This window comes from Ahaetulla prasina, chromosome 2 (genome assembly GCF_028640845.1).
Source record: "Ahaetulla prasina isolate Xishuangbanna chromosome 2, ASM2864084v1, whole genome shotgun sequence".
In the NCBI taxonomy this organism is placed as follows: Eukaryota; Metazoa; Chordata; class Lepidosauria; order Squamata; family Colubridae; genus Ahaetulla; species Ahaetulla prasina.
Genome location: NC_080540.1, coordinates 280448360 through 280467193, shown reverse-complemented (window position 1 = coordinate 280467193; position 18834 = coordinate 280448360). Strand labels below are relative to the sequence as shown.

The following is an 18834-nucleotide window of genomic DNA, read 5'->3' as shown; positions in this document are numbered from 1 at the left end:
ACATGATCTCTGTAAGTTCTTCAACGATAGAGTGGTGTTACGACTGGACTCTACCTTTCTCCCTAAAGTTAACAGTCAGTTCCATAGAGCTCAAGAAATAGTTTTACCTGACTTCTGTCCGAATCCCAGGCATCACTTAGAAAAAGTGTGGCACACTCTGGACGTAAGGAGAGCATTGAAGATCTACATTGATCGTACGGCGTCGTTCCGTAAAACGGAGGCTCTCTTTGTGTCGTTCCAACCACTTTCTATGGGCCTAAAAGTGACCAAATCGGTTCTCGCTAGGTGGATCAGAGCTACGATAGCCACGGCTTATGAGAATCTGTCTCTACCGGTGCCTCGCAATATTACGGCACACTCGACCAGGAGTGCGGCTTCAACGGCAGCTTGGGGCGCCCAGGCATCGATCGATGAGATCTGCAGAGCGGCGACGTGGTCTACTCCCTCTTCGTTTATTCGACACTACCGGGTGGATTCCTATGCATCGGCCGACGCTGCGTTTGGCAGACGCGTCCTACAGACGGTCCTCTCTCAACAATGACAGGCCGCCATCATCCCTCCCGGTAGGACATTAAGCTTGGGTATGTCCCATTCCTGACGGCCGTTTTCCCCGACAGAGAGAAGGGAGCGTTGTCTTACCTGAACGTCCCTTCTTGGAGAGGGGAAAACGGCCGTCAGCCCCACCCATGGCGTCTGTCCAGGTAGAGGTGGGGGCGGGAGGGCACTAATTCTTTCTCATTTCAGTACTACACGAGGGCCTACGCCTGGATCCTCGCCGAAAAAGCTGGAAGGAAAGAGAGGGCGGGGACCATAAGCAACAACTTTCAAGACTCGGTCCAATCAGCAAACGAGGAGATTAACCCATTCCTGACGGCCGTTTTCCCCTCTCCAAGAAGGGACGTTCAGGTAAGACAACGCTCCCTTTTCTGAGGGAGCTGATGAAGTGCCTATGATGAAGACAACATTTTATGAATTTGAAGAGGTGGACTGTAGTCATAGTGTGTGTGAGACTTACAGGTTAGCCTTTACAACACTTGAAAGTTTCTATTCTTTCTACCACAAGTTAACCTAGCCATTTGGAAACCTGATACAGCATGACCATCTTTAGCCACAACAATTGACACAATCAACTTGATGAAATGTCTCTTAAGCTCAGAGGGCACCAAGGATCCCACAGGTCAACCCTGAGCTACAATTATTTTCTTCTATTGAACATGCTTTACAGGCCTGTAAATGCAAGGATTGGTCGCCAAATTATGTTTTCATCACCGTCATAACTGCAAATAGTCATGCTCTTGTCACTTCCCGTTTGGATTACTGCAATGCTCTCTACATGGGGCTGCCCTTAAAGTACACCCGGAGGCTGCAGCTAGTCCAGAATGCAGCTGCGCGGGTAATAGTGGGAGCAACTCATTGCTCCCAAGTAACACCAATCCTGCGCAGTGTGCACTGGCTTCCTGTGGTCTTTCGGGTGCGCTTTAAGATTTTGGTTACCACCTTTAAAGCGCTCCATGGCTTAGGGCCCGGGTACTTACGGGACCGCCTGCTGTTACCTTATGTCTCCCACCAATCCGTACGCTCACACAGAGAGGGCCTTCTCAGGGTGCCGTCCGCCAAACAATGTCGGCTGGCGGCCCCCAGGGCTAGGGCCTTCTCTGTTGGAGCTCCTACACTTTGGAACGAACTTCCCCCTGGTTTACGTCAAGTGCCTGATCTTCGGACTTTTCGCCGTGTGCTGAAAACGCACCTATTTATTCAAGCGGGACTGGCTTAAAAGTTTTATTAAATTTTTAATTGGGGCTATTTATGAATTTTAGGGTCTTAAATTGTTTTAAATTTCGGCCATCTTTGCAATATGCTTGGTTTTAGTTTTGTTTTAATGTGTATATTGTGGTTTTTTTTTTACTATTTGGCTGTACACCGCCCTGAGTCCTTCGGGAGAAGGGCGGTATAAAAATCTAATAAAATAAATAAATAAATAATAAATAGTCACGAAATCAGTACAAGCGTATATTTCTACATGAACCAGATTTTAGATTGATATTTTATTGGAGTTAAATGTTTTAATGTTTATTTATTTGTGAACATAAACCATTTTGGGAGAGCTTCGGCATATAAGATAACTTAGAAATCATCGTGATATCCGTTTGGAGAAGGGAATTGGCTTGGCAACAGGATATCGTTTGGAATGATAGTTTTCATTGGAATTAAATATGTAGTGCCTTACAGTTTCAGCATCTTGGTTATCTTTGTATATGGACCAGCTCCATTTGCACTGAAGAACATTCTGCAAGAAAGTGGGGAGTGGATTTTGCTTTCTGTTTTATATACAGTAACTTCACCTGTCAGTATTGGTGGGAGTGATATTTTCTCCTTGATAGTTCCTTGATTAGACTTTTGTTTATCTGAGTTGGTAGTTCCTTGATTAATGTAATGTTTACTGCTTGATTGTTTGTGTGGTGTTAATCTTCGAGTTAACCCTTGCTTATCTGGGTGTTGATTGCCAGTTGAGGAGGTGTTCTGGTTATATGAACATTTTATTTCTGGTTTATCAACATTCTGCAGAGAATTGTGTATTTCTTTAGGAAGGCAAGGTAAGTATCCCTTTTCTATAAGATTCCAGAGGTCTGTAATCAATAGTTCTTTTCAATTATGAGTTTTTGTAATGTTGAAATGTCAAGTATTATTTAATGGACAGTTATAACTAGGATCAGAACAGGTGTTTCACAATCCTAAACATCCTGGTTTTTAAAAAAGTTTTGACTAAGTTATTCTGAAGGCCTCCCCTCCCCTTAGACTTTTGCAGGATTATAATCTTTTTTTTCTCCCTGTTTGAAATGTTTTAATATGGAAGACTTTTAACTCGCCCTAGAGTTAATTTCTCTCCTTGGCTCTAAACACAGTTGGTGGTCTTAACAGATCATCGGAGTTAAGTTTCAGATCTTTGTTATACTGAAAATTCTAACGGTTTATTTTTACTGATTTTATTAATGAAACTTTTAGCTGCTCGCCATTATTCCTAAAAGCTTCCAAAAGTGCTTATTTTAGGATACTAAGAATGTTTTTGAGTGGCATCTGCTCTAAGCTTTTTAATTATGATTTTTTTATGAGCATCATTCTGCTAAGTGGGTCAAACCGGCCCTGGGGAAACCTAAATATACGTCCCTCCTTGACTCTGAATTGTATTGGGTGACCCCGAGGCACTCAATACTGCCTTGCAATTTAATTTTCATCTTACTGTGAGCACAATTCCTTGAGTTCTTAGAATTAAAGTAGGAGATACATATATTATTCAAGCAAACTCTGTCTAAGGCAAAGATTGATGTGATCCACCAACCACATTTTCTTATCACTTATTATGGAACTGGCTAAAGACTTTATAATTCTTTCTTTCAGCTTCCATCTTGCTGCCTCTAAAGGATATAGTGAATGTCTCAGGCTTATGATTACACATGGTGCAGAGGTTACAATTCTGGATGGAACAGGTACTCAAATTATCTGTTAATGTGAAAAGATACAACGTTTGTATGCATGCACATGCGCAGATGGGCATATTCTTTGCTTTCGTGGCACATAGCAGTTGTAAAAGCAGAGGGACAGAAGGAAGAATCACTGCCAAGGCAACAGTTGGATAAAGGAAACCTGAGCCCAGGCCGAACTGTTATGTATGCAAACTTCTCAGACAATCTTCATTTGAGTTCACACAAAGAAGGAGAGAGAGGCACATTCTGACTTGCAAGATTTTACTACCATAAATATACAAAAAATTTACTATAAATTTACAATAAAAGTAGTATTAGACATTGTTTGGTTCCTTAGTCTGGTCTACCTTGAAGGATTGACTTCTACGTTCTTTAGTCTAATACCCTCCAGGTACATTCATTTCCAGCCAGCCCCCCATGTTACTTAAATGCATCCAAATACTCCAAAGTTAAGCAAGTGTATGGATGTGATTGAATTGACACACATGGATGTTTTGGACCTATATATGGATGTATATAAGTTCAGCGTTCCCATATCTAGTTCTGCACAGGTTATATTAGACTAGAGTTCACATTAGCAGCTAATTGAACATTTGAGTTGTAGCCAACACTTCTGGAGAATGCAGGAATGAGAAAGGCTGCATTGTGCTAAATCATTATTCTGTTTCCAATAAATATTTGTATTCTGATTAATAGCAGCTTTCCAGTATCTCAAATTAAGCTCCCCAGTTGACTTAACCAGAAATGGCATGAACGATACTTAGTTATTATTATTAATGCATCCTACTCACAAGTTCTACAACTGTATTCTGCTCTGCTCCACAACCTTGTTTTATTTTGTTTGTTTTGTTTGTTTGGGATGTACCATAATTTTTAGGACTTTGACCAATTTATCTCTCCTTGGTTGATTCTTTCAGTACAATTTGGTATGACAGGAGAGGCTTGCTCCAGGTCCCATCTGCTAGGAAGTACCATTTAGCAGGGCCCATGACAGATGTCCATCTTAAGGAACATTATCTTTCTGGAAATTAGAATGGTTCCAACCTTAAAGCCTTGATGACTTGGTTCTGTGCTTGAACCCTGGATTTCTGGTGGAGCCCATCATCTAATTGTGTTGACTGTATGATGTTTCTGGTTATGTCGATTTTATGATGTTTTTTTAGTTTTTTCATGGCAGGCTATATACTTTATGTGATTTTTTTTAATGTGCTTTATTATTTTTAATATTGTGAGCCACCAAGAATCATGTGGTTGAGATGGACAGCCACATACATCTAATGAACAAACTAATTTCAGCTTATGATTACTGTGACTGGAATCAACAGTCAATCAGTCAACAGTCTATCAATTTATAGAACCAAAAATTCTATAAATACTGAAATCTGAGGGCAGACTTGCTGTAGCCAAATTATAGCCTGCTCTTTGGTTTCACTCCTTCAGATTCTCTGAAGCCCATCTCTTTCTGTAAGATGTATACGTAGCATTTAAGCAAGGTTTAAACCAAGTACAAATGGATTAAGCCAGATGTTTTTTATTCTCATTTAATGGTAACATTTACCTAATCTTGGAAATAGGGAAGAGAATATTAATACATTTGTTGATTATTTCTGGGTCTGCTTTTGTCACTCCTATAACTCTGTGAGGGAGACAGGCAGTTTAAAGGTGAGATGGATGGATGGATGGATGGATGGATGGATGGATGGATGGATGGATGGATGGATAGATGGATAGATGGATGGATGGATGGATGAATGGATGGACAGATGGATAGATGGATAGCTAGATAAGTAGATAGATTATATTTCATCAGTATGCTTCAGATTTTTTAATATAAAAACATACCCACTTAATACTTCAAGCTAAGGTTTTGAACAATATTCATTTTATTTTTAGTACTGTTTTCAGTGGGCCTGAAATAATTATGAAATATTTACATAGGGCACAATGCTTTGCATCTTGCGGCTAAGAATAACCATGTTGACTGCGTCAAGAGACTTCTTCAGGTGAGGTGCTTTATTTCCTCCACCCCCAGCCCCCCAACACTTCTAGTTTTCTGATTAAGTGACAGCCTGCATTAAGCTTCTGTCTGTAAGTAGTCAGTTAAATGGATTTAAGAGTTTCCAACAGGGTCCATCTAAATCACTGAATTGTTTTAAGTCCAGGGCTTGTGAATAGGAGATCCTTAGATTATATGGTTGTTTGCTGCTTTCCTTTGCACCACTGGGAGTGGTAAATGTTAACTTTTAACATCTGACAAAAATTATTTGATGTCAGGCTAGAGCAAGGGTCCTCAAAACATGGTAGCTTTAAGACTTGTGGACTGCAACTCCCAGAATTCTCTAGCCAGCTATGCTATGCTGGCTGGAGAATTCTGGGAGTTGAAGTCCACAAGTCTTAAAGCTGCCAAATTTGAAGACCCCTGGGCTACAGAATAAGAAGAGCTGCAATTGCCTAAAGAAATTGTTTGTTGTGGAAAGTGCTAGATTTGTTAGTTGAAAGTAGTGGTTGTCTGGTTTCTTCACATCTGATAGCAAAACTTAAGCCATGAATCAAGCTTTTTATTTTTACAATAGGGTGGGAAAATCTTCTTGGCTGGATCCTGGCATAGACCCATCCATGCCATTAGATGTTGGTATCAGATTTCTATACAGTTTTCCACTCTTCCCAAAATGGTACACTACAGAATGAGATGGAGAGAAGGGCAGTCTCTAAAAATAGAATATATTGTCTCCTGTGAATGGAGTTCGGTCCTCTGTCTAATGTTGTAATATCTGCCCTCCTTTCTAATTCTAGACTCACTATAGTCTTTAGTCAGCATTTTTTTGGGTAGGACTGATATACAAGGGGCACAAAACCACCTACTAAGTTCAGAACTGACATTGTGTTCAGATGTTAAGAAGGCATGAACTTGGTTAGCACTCAGATAAGAAATCTTCAGGAAATTCCAGCACTGTAGCCAGTCCAATCTGAAAGCGTGCTAGAACAAACCAGTTAAATTAGAAAGACTGAAGACTTCCTAAGAGAACTGAAATCTCTAACAGCACCATTTGTCCATTTATTTTTCTTTTGCTGGAAATCTAAATGGATTTTTCTGTCAAAGATAGACCTTTTTCTTTTGTTAAACATTTAGTAATATCTTAATTGCTCACATCTGTTTTTGACATGTCTTTTCTAAGTTTCAACCAATGAAAAGCAAATTCCTTCACCTCTTGCAGTCTTGCAAATAAGCACTGTTGGATGATCAAGTCTGCAGAATGGATTTAATCCCTTTCTAAAAACATTCAGATTAATTTTGTCCTGAACATCTAGTTAATTCTGAATAACTCTGAAAACTAGTTTGATATTCATCCCAAAACTTGATTCCCATACAGTATTGCAATTTATCTTTCAAATCCTTTGTGTTCTATATTTTACTAAGGCTTCTTTTTGTCATTCTACAGTCCAAATGTCCAGCAGAGAACACAGATAGCTCGGGAAAAACCGCTTTACACTATGCAGGTATTACATAATCATTTTGCTTCTATCCATTAACATAAATCTAGTATAATTTGTGCCTTCTGCTTAAAGTTCAGAAAGAACTTTGACAAACAAGAAGGATAAGACTGAATTGACTACATCAGGTCACTGATTATTTTAACTGCTTTCATTTTATTCCCATAGTAAAGACGTGGTTAAATGAGCTTTGCTGAGTAAATATCCAATGGAACCGGATAGAGGTAGTCCTCACTTACTGACCATTTGTGAAGGACTAAAATAACAATGATGCTGAAAAGATAATGTTATTTATTTATTAAATTTATTGGCCTTTGTGGTCCACTTACAGCCTTTGCAGTGTCCTTCAATCACGTGATTGCCGTTAGAGCTGCACTATCCTGGGAAAACATGAGGCTGCTACATTGATGTGCTACATGCTCTGAAGCACCCTTTTGACTTCAAATCTGAAGCACTGCATAGTTCTAGCAACAAATTATGATCTAGCCCAGGGATCTCCAGCAAAGCTGGCTGAGGAATTCTGAGAGTTGAAGTCCACAGGTCGTAAAGTTGCCAAGGTTGGAGACCCCTGGGCTAGTCCATGAAAATATGATAAATATAGTCACCTGGTGCAGCTCCACACTGAAGTGACTTTCTAAAAGGGCTTTAAAAAAGGACTAGTCAACCCATGGCACATTGGGTCATTGTTTCAGAGATACTTCTTTACCTAAACAGACGAGCAAAATGACAACAGATTGATAAAATAGCACTGAAAATGGGAGTGACTGTCAGGTCCCATAGATTCCTATAGGGACGCTGTCATTCTGGGGGGAAGGGGGAGGCTTGGGGGATTTCTATACGGGGGGGGGGGTGTGTTTCCGGTTCTATTCCTTGCTTTGCCTGGCTGTAACTTTCAGGACCTTGGGAGGGGAGGAAAGGAATGTTGCCTCCAGCCAGCTGCGTTATCTCGTCTCTGGAGAAAAGCAGCAGAGTTGCCTTGGAGACCGGTGTGCCTGAGTTTCCTATAACATCTTCACACCTTGGGATTGGTTCAATGATGAATTGGACTTTGGGAGGTGCTCTGTCTGCAATGGTTTAATCTAATGTTTTGAGCGGGGAAAACTCAGTTCCTGCTGACATCTCTTGCTATCACAATCTTTCCAATAAACGTTCCTTTGGAAATGGTTTCTGTTTCAAGAGTTCTGCTTTCTTGAGAAGACTGGTGAGGCACCTTACGGTGACTTCCAAATTTTTGCTGGCTTCCCCTTTGAATTGCCTTGTGAGAAACTGACGGGGAGCTCTGGAAATGATGACCATGGGGCTGTGACCAGGGGTGGGTTCTACTTATCTTTACTACTAGTCCGTTGAAGGTTACAAACTGACAAACAGGTGAATTTAAGAGTATATACTGCAGATCTTCTAATTTTGCGATTCTTTTTCTCCCCTTAAGCTGCCTATGGCTGCCTTCAAATAACTCAGCACCTGTGTGAACACAAGTGTCCAATTAACATCAAAGATGCGGTATGTAATTATGATTTCATTGGCAATTCTTTTATCCTTTTAAGTTTTTAAGCATCTTTCAGTTCCTGAAATATTATTAAAACCTAGTCAGCAATTTTTTGGGGCGTTCCTTATTCTACTGTTTTTTAATAATTCTGCAGAAAAGGAGCCAAAGAGACATGTCCAGTTGAAGATATCCCAACATAGATATTTCTAATCACTCATTTCACTTTCAGAAGTGATGCTAGCTCAGGGGTCTCCAACCTTGGCAACTTTAAGCCTGGAGGACTTCAACTCCCAGAATTCCCCAGCCAGCTTCTGGGAGTTGAAGTCCTCCAGGCTTAAAGTTGCCAAGGTTAGAGACCCCTGGGCTAGTCCATGAAAATATGATAAAGCTGCACCTGGTGCAGCTCCACATTGAAGTGACTTTCTAAAAGGGCTTTAAAAAAGGACTAGTCAACCCATGGCACATTGGGTTATTGTTTCAGAGATACTTCTTTACCTAAACAGACGAGCAAAATGACAACAGATTGATAAAATAGCACTGAAAATGGGAGTGACTGTCAGGTCCCATAGATTCCTATAGGGACGCTGTCATTCTGGGGGGAGGGGGGAGGCTTGGGGGATTTCTATACGGGGTGTGTGTGTGTGTTTCCGGTTCTATTCCTTGCTTTGCCTGGCTGTAACTTTCAGGACCTTGGGAGGGGAGGAAAGGAATGTGCCTCCAGCCAGCTGCGTTATCTCGTCTCTGGAGAAAAGCAGCAGAGTTGCCTTGGAGACCGGTGTTTATCACCTTCTCGGCCTGAGTTTCCTATAACATCTTCACACCTCGGGATTGGTTCAATGATGAATTGGACTTTGGGAGGTGCTCTGTCTGCAATGGTTTAATCTAACGTTTTGAGCGGGGAAAACTCAGTTCCTGCTGACATCTCTTGCTATCACAATCTTTCCAATAAACGTTCCTTTGGAAATGGTTTCTGTTTCAAGAGTTCTGCTTTCTTGAGAAGACTGGTGAGGCACCTTACGGTGACTTCCAAATTTTTGCTGGCTTCCCCTTTGAATTACCTTGTGAGAAACTGACGGGGAGCTCTGGAAATGATGACCATGGGGCTGTGACCAGGGGTGGGTTCTACTTATCTTTACTACTAGTCCGTTGAAGGTTACAAACTGACAAACAGGTGAATTTAAGAGTATATACTGCAGATCTTCTAATTTTGCGATTCTTTTTCTCCCCTTAAGCTGCCTATGGCTGCCTTCAAATAACTCAGCACCTGTGTGAACACAAGTGTCCAATTAACATCAAAGATGCGGTATGTAATTATGATTTCATTGGCAATTCTTTTATCCTTTTAAGTTTTTAAGCATCTTTCAGTTCCTGAAATATTATTAAAACCTAGTCAGCAATTTTTTGGGGCGTTCCTTATTCTACTGTTTTTTAATAATTTTGCAGAAAAGGAGCCAAAGAGACATGTCCAGTTGAAGATATCCCAACATAGATATTTCTAATCACTCATTTCACTTTCAGAAGTGATGCTAGCTCAGGGGTCTCTAACCTTGGCAACTTTAAGCCTGGAGGACTTCAACTCCCAGAATTCCCCAGCCAGCTTCTGGGAGTTGAAGTCCTCCAGGCTTAAAGTTGCCAAGGTTGGAGACCCCTGAGCTAGCTTTTACTTTGGTATCTGGTTCTGCATCAGAATCAGAAATTCAGAAGGCATTAATGAGAAACGTTCATCTAAGTATTAAAAGGATAACATTGCAATAGTTTCATAATGAGGGGCAAGTTTAATGCTGTTTAACAACTGGCAGTCATGGGTCATATTTATTTCCATCTGATGACTATTGCCATTGTAATTTCTTTATGGTGTTCTTATTCCATGTCTGAACTATCTAACTTATTAAACTTCTTGGTTCACTTTTCTTACTTGTTTTATGTAAAGCAATCCATTCAACTCCATTCAAAGAAAGAAGGTTGAAATTGGCTTTTGAACAAAGCTGGATTGCCAGTTCTTTCAACGATACCTTTATGCATAAAGAACAACAATAATGACAATCTCACACAACTTTTCCTTTAGTAAATAGGTGCCAAACTGGTGGCCCGCAGGCCAGATACGTTATGCGCAGGCCACACCCACCCCAGCTCCGCGAATGGGAAAAACGTTGCAAAATATCACGTGATGGCAACGTGATGTGGCGAGTTTGCCACCTGTGCTTTAGTATTACCTTTCAGTCCAGTAACTGGGTGGGTTGTTTGTCGAGTTTCAAGTTATATACACCAGTCCCATGAGCATGAGAGCAGCAGGAGCTGCTTGAAGGTTCTGCTTAGGTTCAGTAGATGGCAACACTTGGTCAACTTGTCTGGTTTGAAGATAAGCAGGCACAAACCTGGTTAGTACTTGGATGAGAAACTTATCCGATAAGACCAAGCTAGTGCTATGGAGTTACACTCTTCCTTCCCCCCCATGATCTCCAAAAATAACAATAAATAAGACACAATACCTGAACCGACTGGATTTTTCATGCATATTACTATAGGATGGGTAACAATTCTATGGGTAGGGTAGATTTCATTGCAAGGAAGGTATGTAACATTTGGGTGCAAAAGGTCACTGAGATAAGACCCTAGTGGATAACCATTTAGATATGAGCCAGCAGTGTGCAGCAGCTGTTTAAAAAGCCAACACAGTTCTGGGCTGCATAAACAGAGGGATAGAATCAAGATCACGTGAAGTGTTAGTACCACTTTATAATGCCTTGGTAAGGCCACACTTGGAATATTGCATCCAGTTTTGGTCGCCACGATGTAAAAAAGATGTTGAGACTCTAGAAAGAGTGCAGAGAAGAGCAACAAAGATGATTAGGGGACTGGAGGATAAAACATATGAAGAACGCAGGAACTGGGTATGTCTAGTTTAACAAAAAGAAGGACTAGGGGAGACATGATAGCTGTGTTCCAATATCTCAGGGGCTGCCACAAAGAAGAGGGAGTCGGGCTGTTCTCCAAAGCACCTGAGGGTAGAACAAGAAGCAATGGGTGGAAACTGATCAAAGAAAGAAGCAACTTAGAACTAAGGAGAAATTTCCTGACAGTTAGAACAATTAATAAGTGGAACGACTTGCCTTCAGAAGTTGTGAATGCTCCAACACTGGAAATTTTTAAGAAAATGTTGGATAACCATCTGACTGAGATGGTGTAGGGTTTCCTGCCTGGGCAGGGGGTTGGACTAGAAGGCCTCCAAGGTCCCTTCCAACTCTGTTGTTATGTTATGTTATGTTAAGATTATAAAGCTGTATATCTTCGACATGATTTTTCATTTTGCTCTGGGTTTTTTATTGGAATACTTCTTGTTGGTTGGTTTTTTAAAGTAATACATCTATTTTTTGGGTTAGACGACAGTTGTAATATATACTCAAAATGACCAAAAAAAACCCAAAACCCTATGCCATTTTTTTCTGCAGTCAAGAGGCTTTCTGAAGATAGCAAGTGAAAGGTTGAGAACTACATGTGACCCTAGGGCTGAAGGTTGCACATGGCATGTGGCATCAGAACCACTTCTACACTAGACTTTTGATAACTGATGAAGTGTGTAGAGTTTCTGTACAGCTAGCTTCTAAATAAGGATTGTATTCCATTGTTTCCAGTTTCTGGATGTATCCAACTTCTGTGGTGCACGTCTTGTTATAAATGTGTTGAATTCTTTGAGTTCAATTGAATAATTAATAGGGTATAATTTGTTTCAATGTTTTCTCCAGGATGGAAATACGCCTTTCTTCCTGACAGTACAAAACGGCCACGCTGAAGTATGCAAATACCTTCTAGACCATGGGGCAGACGTCAACTCCCGGGACAAAAATGGAAGGTAGGATTAAATGGCACGTTCCACATCTTCTTTAGCAGTAACTAGCAGTCTGTCACTCCTAGTCACTCCATCAGAATATTTTTTTTTTCTAGAGTAGGATTGAAATTAAAAGACAAATAGTATTTATCAGATTTACAGTACATGAGAATCAACCTTAAGAGATAAATTTGTATTTTTCCAAATATTTGCCAATATTCTTAATCAAGAATGAAGGAGATCTTACTCTATTGCTGTGAGAAAAATACTGATATTCCCTCAGTTCTCCCATTGAAGCTTCTCCTGAGGCTTCAGTGTAATTAAACAATGTATATTTATGTTTATTAAAGATACATGAAGTTATACAACTTCCCTAATGAAATACACAAGAAACATTTTCTCATAGCCTGTATATGGAAAATGTTTCAGCTTGTCATAGCTATCCATGTTCTTTCTGTGTAGTTTCTATCATCAGACACAACGTATACAAAGCTGCATGGTGCCAAAAATCTATAGACAGAGGATAAAAGTGGTTAATTGCTGATAATCATGGCAAATACAGTATAATTCCCTGTTCTGGCAGGGCTTCTAGACAGTAATTATTGAGACATGTTAGTGGGAAGTGTTGGTTTTCACTTGCTTTCAACTGGGCTTCTGAAAGACATCTTTTTGGCCATTATGGGAAGAGAATGGTAGATAGACAGGACTTTGCCTGACTTAGTAGGCCAGTGTCAAAATACATTGTGTGATACTACATATGATTGGTATGGGATCCTGTCCTTTAGAGATATCTTGTCCAACTAGGCACTGATGTGGGCATGAAATGGGCAACCTTTCCCTGTGCAGATGTATTGAACCACAATTTTCATTAATTGTACCCAGCATGATATAGGAGTTGCAGTCCAACACGTCAGGAAGGCTCCAAGTTGGAAAAGGACTACATGAGAAAGGCAATGTTGGCGCAGTACATTTTTAAACTAAATAGATTCTAAGCAAAAGTCTCCTTCCTTGAACTTTGTGACCTCATCCAAGTTATTTTTTTTACAACAAAACAGAAATGTTTTGCCATGTTCTCTTGCTTATTTTGGTTTCCCAGTTTATCGTATAGCAGCCGTGAGATTTCCTAATGATCTTTTATCAAAAAATGCAGGAATATAATATAATATCAGCCTGTACATATTTTAGGCTGATCTGGGGCGTTATCACATATCTTCAGTTACTCTGGGGCTGTATCACCTCGCCACAGGCTCATGCTCCCCTTCATGGTTAGTCTTCTTAATTTCTGTAGAACTGCTTTGATGCTGGCCTGTGAAGCTGGAAACCTGAGCATTGCTGAAATCCTAATCCGAAAAGGGGCAGAAATAAATTTGGCAGACGCACTTGGACACAATGCTCTACATTACGCCATGCTTTCTGAAAATACAGGAATTCAGAGTCTCCTTCAATCCAAAATGGTTCAAGATGCTGGTATGTGCACGCTTCTTAAATACTTCCTAAAATATACAAAGGAGGCCATATAAGTAGTGCATGCAGTCACATCGTCCCACTGTCATGGGATCACCACTTATGAACTTCTGCTGGCTTCCCCACTGACTACTAGTCAAAGGCCAGCATTGAAGGTCACAAATGGCAAACCCTTGACCACAGGATGCGGCTTGCAATGTTGTAATTGCAAGCCGGTTGCCAAGCACCCAAATTGTAATCTAATGACTGTGAAAACAGTGGTTACAACTATGAAGTTTTTATGTCTAGTGAACATGGTTTGTGGTGTACCTTCCCCCGCTCCCCTGTCTCTGAAAATGGCTCTTTCAGCTTTTAATCTGTCTGCCCCTTCGTTCCCTCCACCCTTTTCTAATTCTTCCTCCGCCTTCCTGTTGGAGAGGGGTTCTTCCCCCACCCTCCAAATCCAATGTTTAATAGGCCAATTTTTTTTAATTTGCATTTATATCCCGCCCTTCTCCGAAGACTCAGGGCGGCTTACACTATGTTAAGCAATAGTCTTCATCCATTTGTATATTATATACAAAGTCAACTTATTGCCCCCAACAATCTGGGTCCTCATTTTACCTACCTTATAAAGGATGGAAGGCTGAGTCAACCTTGGGCCTGGTGGGACTTGAACCTGCAGTAATTGCAAGCAGCTGTGTTAATAACAGACTGTCTTAGCAGTCTGAGCCACCAGAGGTCCAATTGAGAATGTCTCCTGTTAAATTTTCTTTTTTGTACTGTGCTTTTAAAGTCTCTTTAAGCTAGGGTAGCTCTGCATCTGCGGATAAACTTAAGCTGTTTTTTTTTCTCAAAAAAACCCCAAAAACCCTTGTTAGTCTGCCTGACAGAAGAAAAGATGCTGACTCAGCCATCTTATGTATCTACATAAATCTTCTTTGTGTACAGCGGAGTAATTAAATGCCACGGAGTACGGTGTGTTTCTAGTGTTATACTTGGATTGCTTCTTCCTTCACACTCTCAGTGTGCATAATAAAATAGTCAAGGCTTGAAAATATAAATGTAAGTAGGATTATTTACACATCTGGTGTAAATTAACGATGTAATTTCGAACAGGTGTGTATATGATATGGTTAAAAAAGAGTCCAGTAAAGTTGAAGTCTGCCTGTCTTATATATGCATTGCACCTCTGTAGCTTCCATCTTGATGAGACGCAGCGGCTCGGTGGCTAAGACGCTGAGCTTGCCGATTGAAAGGTCAGCAGTTCAGTGGTTCAAATCCCTAGTGCCGTTTAACGGGGTGAGCGCCCGTTACTTGTCCCAGCTTCTGCCAACCTAGCAGTTTGGAAGCACGTAAAAAATACAAGTAGAAAAAGAGGGACCACCTTTGGTGGGAAGGTGCACCTTTGGCATTTAGTCATGCCAGCCACATGACCACAGAGACGTCTTCAAACAGCGCTGGCTCTTTGGCTTTGAAACAGAGATGAGCACCGCCCCCTAGAATCAGGAATGACTAGCACATAAGCGCGAGGGGAACCTTTACCTTTAGCTTCCATCTTGACTTTTTTGAGCATACCCTGTGGACCCCCAACTCCAAATGTGTCCATTTGCACCTCAAGTTATACTGAAATCAGGGAATTGATTAACATAATGCTAAACTTAGGGTGTTGGCTTATGTGTCTTAGCTATCTCAATCAACTTAAATGAGTCTTTCTTTTCTGCAGATGCCAAGTCACCAATCAAGTCAAAGCAGGTAAAAAAGAAAGAAAAATAAGAGAGTGGCTTAATGAAGATAAACTTTATATTTAGCATAAACAAATGCCTAAGAATTAAAATTACGATGAAAAATTATTTGTAGTTTTATAGAGCTTTTGGAAATTTATCCAACGTGTGTGTGAAACAATTGTGTGAGTCTCCCATTTCTGAGTCAAACTGGGGCAGTTTCATTGGATCTGCCAAAAGAAGAAGTCTAGGCATTTAACCATCTTTTGCAGCTGGAAGAGCCTTATTGTAGATTTTCCACACTGTGAAAGTTTTGTGGAAGACTCAGGATATGTAGAAGGCATCCTTTTGAAGAAGGCCGTTTTAACCCATTGGAACATTTTTGGACATTCTTGTAATAAAGTTGGGAAAAAACATGTATCTCCTTGCAGTCAAGCTGGAGGAGGAAGCAGAATGGGAGTTTCATACTTGTTCACATAACAAATAAACTGTAATCTTACTTGGCCTAATGATATGCTTAGAAACCATTTCAATGTAAGATGCCTAAAATTCTGAAGTGGCTGCTCAAGCTTTATTGGCTTTCAGGGACGTCTTTGGCCAATTGTAAGAAGTTGCATAAAATGGTCCTGTTTCCTTTGAAAGTCATGTACAGCTTCTAAAAGTAGGGCTGGTATAGGACACATCCAATTGTTGCAATTCTAAATTTTTGGTTTACTATGTTGAGTTTCTCCATTCCTATTTTGTGGATTCCAAATTTACAAAAGGTTTGGAAGGCAGGTAGGCAGACATGGAAGGAGATTGTGGGTGCTGATACTGATGATTTGGCCTGCAGAATGTTCAATTATATATTTTGCATAGATATAATATATATAAAAGCGGAATAATCCAAGAGACTCAAAAAAAAAAAAAAAAGGCCCAGGAACAGGATTGAGAGGATATAGTCTGTTTCTATCTGTCCTGGGACAGACAAGGCAGGGATCAGGAGGTTTGACAAATGGCTCAAGGCTGTGAATAGCCTTTGAAAACATGGCTCAGTAGGGAGGGGTGTGCCTTTATTGACTTCATCGAAATGCACAGAGGCCTGAATTAAAAAAGGAAGCAGGATGAGCTCATGCTAAAGCATGTGTCACATCCTCACAGCAGTAAGGCAAGGCGTGAATGTGTGTGCGTTTTTAATGTCGTTGAATAACTTGTTAACACAATCCTTACTAACAAACTAACAGACCTCCCTTTTCTGGCCTGTGAAACTTCCAGCATGATCAAGTCTCTAAATTAAGTTCAGAAAGAAGTGGAACTCCAAAAAAACGCAAAGCCCCTCCACCTCCTCCCATCAGCCCTATCCAGGTAAACAACCAAGTCCAGCTTGAACGGGGTTGCTATATATAGAGAGGGAGGGGTGGCGGAGGAATGTCCTGTTGGGAATTGATCTGGTTAAATTTGCTTGGTGCAAATCCCTCTCTGTCTCTCTCACTCTCTTTTTAAAATATGTGAGTCTCATGTATCGTGAGTGAATTCTCATCAGAATAGAAATAGGATGGCCTGTTGTTGGGGGGGAAAATCACATATTAATTGCCACTTTGCAGAGAGAGCAGTTGAGATGGGACAGGAACTAAGTTTAGACTATGGGAGCTTATAAGAGTGACCTCCGAGGCTGTTGGCTTGCCTTTTTAACCGTTAGCTGAAGTTTGTTCTTGGACATGCACAAGCAGCTTTGCACATGGGAGCCCATGGCATTTTAACAAAAAGTTTAATATTAAACCGAGGGGTTGCTCAGACAATTGTTTGACCGCATGCCTGCTGCTGACAAACAATGAGGGCTGTGTAGTCCTGCTTATCTCCAACTAACAGAGAATGATGACTTCGGTGAGCAAGAGGAAATTTGTGTCCCTAAAATGCATCCATCTCTTCCAGCTTGCTGACCGTTCTTCATCACAGGCAACAACTTCAGCCCCAGCATCTGGGAAAAGCCAGCTCTTCGCCCAACGAGGATCCAAGGTATACTGGGGGTTTTTTTCAGTCTTGCTTGAAATGAAATATGAACATTGCCCTGTTTGTAGGACAGCCTCTCCTATTGGGCTTTCCAGATAGAATAGAATAGAATAGACTAGACTAGACTAGACTAGACTAGAATAGAATAGAATAGAATAGAATAGAATAGAATAGAATAGAATAGAATAGAATAGAATAGAATAGAATAGAATAGAATAGAATAGAATAGAATTTATTGGCCAAGTGTGATTGGACACACAAGGAATTTGTCTTGGTGCATATGCTCTCAGTGTACATAAAAGAAAAGATACGTTCATCAAGGTACAACATTTACAACACAATTGATGGTCAATATATCAATATAAATCATAAGGATTGCCAGCAACAAGTTATAGTCATACAGTCATAAGTGGAAAGAGATTGGTGATGGGAACTATGAAACGATTAATAGTAGTGCAGATTCAGTAAATAGTCTGACAGTGTTGAGGGAATTATTTATTTAGCAGAGTGATGGCCTTCGGGAAAAAACTGTTCTTGTGTCTAGTTGTTCTGGTGTGCAGTGCTCTATAGCGTCATTTTGAGGGTAGGAATTGAAACAGTTTATGTCCAGGATGCGAGGGATCTGCAAATATTTTCACGGCCCTCTTCTTGATTCGTGCAGTATACAGGTCCTCAATGGAAGGCAGGTTGGTAGCAATTATTTTTTCTGCAGTTCTAATTATCCTCTGAAGTCTGTGTTTTTCTTGTTGGGTTGCAGAACCGAACCAGACAGTTATAGAGGTGCAAATGACAGACTCAATAATTCCTCTGTAGAACTGGATCAGCAGCTCCTTGGGCAGTTTGAGCTTACTGAGTTGTCGCAGAAAGAACATTCTTTGTTGTCCTTTTTTAATGATGTTTTTGATGTTAGCTGCCCATTTGAGATTTTGCGATATGATAGAACCCAGAAATTTTGAAGGTTTCTACTGTTGATACTGTGTTGTCAAGTATTGTGAGAGGTGGAAGTATGGAAGGGTTTCTCCTAAAGTCTACCACCATTTCTACGGTTTTGAGTGTGTTCAGTTCCAGATTGTTTTGGTTGCACCACAAGGCTAGTCGTTCGACCTCTTGTCTATATGCGGATTCGTCATTGTCTCGAATGAGACCAATCACTGTTGTGTCATCTGCGAACTTCAGCAGCTTAACAGATGGATCATTGGAGATGCAGTCATTGGTATACAGAGAGAAGAGAAGTGGGGAGAGCACACAGCCTTGGGGGGCCCCTGTGCTAATTGTACAGGTATTTGATGTGATCTTGCTTAGCTTCACCTGCTGCTTCCTGTTTGTTAGGAAGCTTGTGATCCACTTACAAGTCTCTTCCGGTACCTGTAGCTGGTTTAGCTTAGTTAGAAG

General features: G+C 40.6%; 1 protein-coding gene across 3 annotated transcripts in view; it reads left to right on the top strand.

Moving 5' to 3' along the window:
* Window positions 1-18834, top strand: part of RAI14 (retinoic acid induced 14) — a 134351-nt gene that overhangs the window by 99060 nt on the left and 16457 nt on the right. The window contains exons 4-12 of one of the 3 annotated variants that reach the window (XM_058170173.1): window positions 3397-3485; window positions 5421-5485; window positions 6923-6980; window positions 8404-8474; window positions 12204-12310; window positions 13575-13753; window positions 15456-15484; window positions 16708-16797; window positions 17365-17448. In XM_058170173.1, coding sequence (XP_058026156.1) covers window positions 3397-3485; window positions 5421-5485; window positions 6923-6980; window positions 8404-8474; window positions 12204-12310; window positions 13575-13753; window positions 15456-15484; window positions 16708-16797; window positions 17365-17448 — 772 coding nt within the window. Of the gene's footprint in view, window positions 1-3396; window positions 3486-5420; window positions 5486-6922; window positions 6981-8403; window positions 8475-9166; window positions 9764-12203; window positions 12311-13574; window positions 13754-15455; window positions 15485-16707; window positions 16798-17364; window positions 17449-18834 lie in introns of those variants that run through there. The other 2 variants (XM_058170172.1, XM_058170175.1) reach the window with 2 other exon arrangements.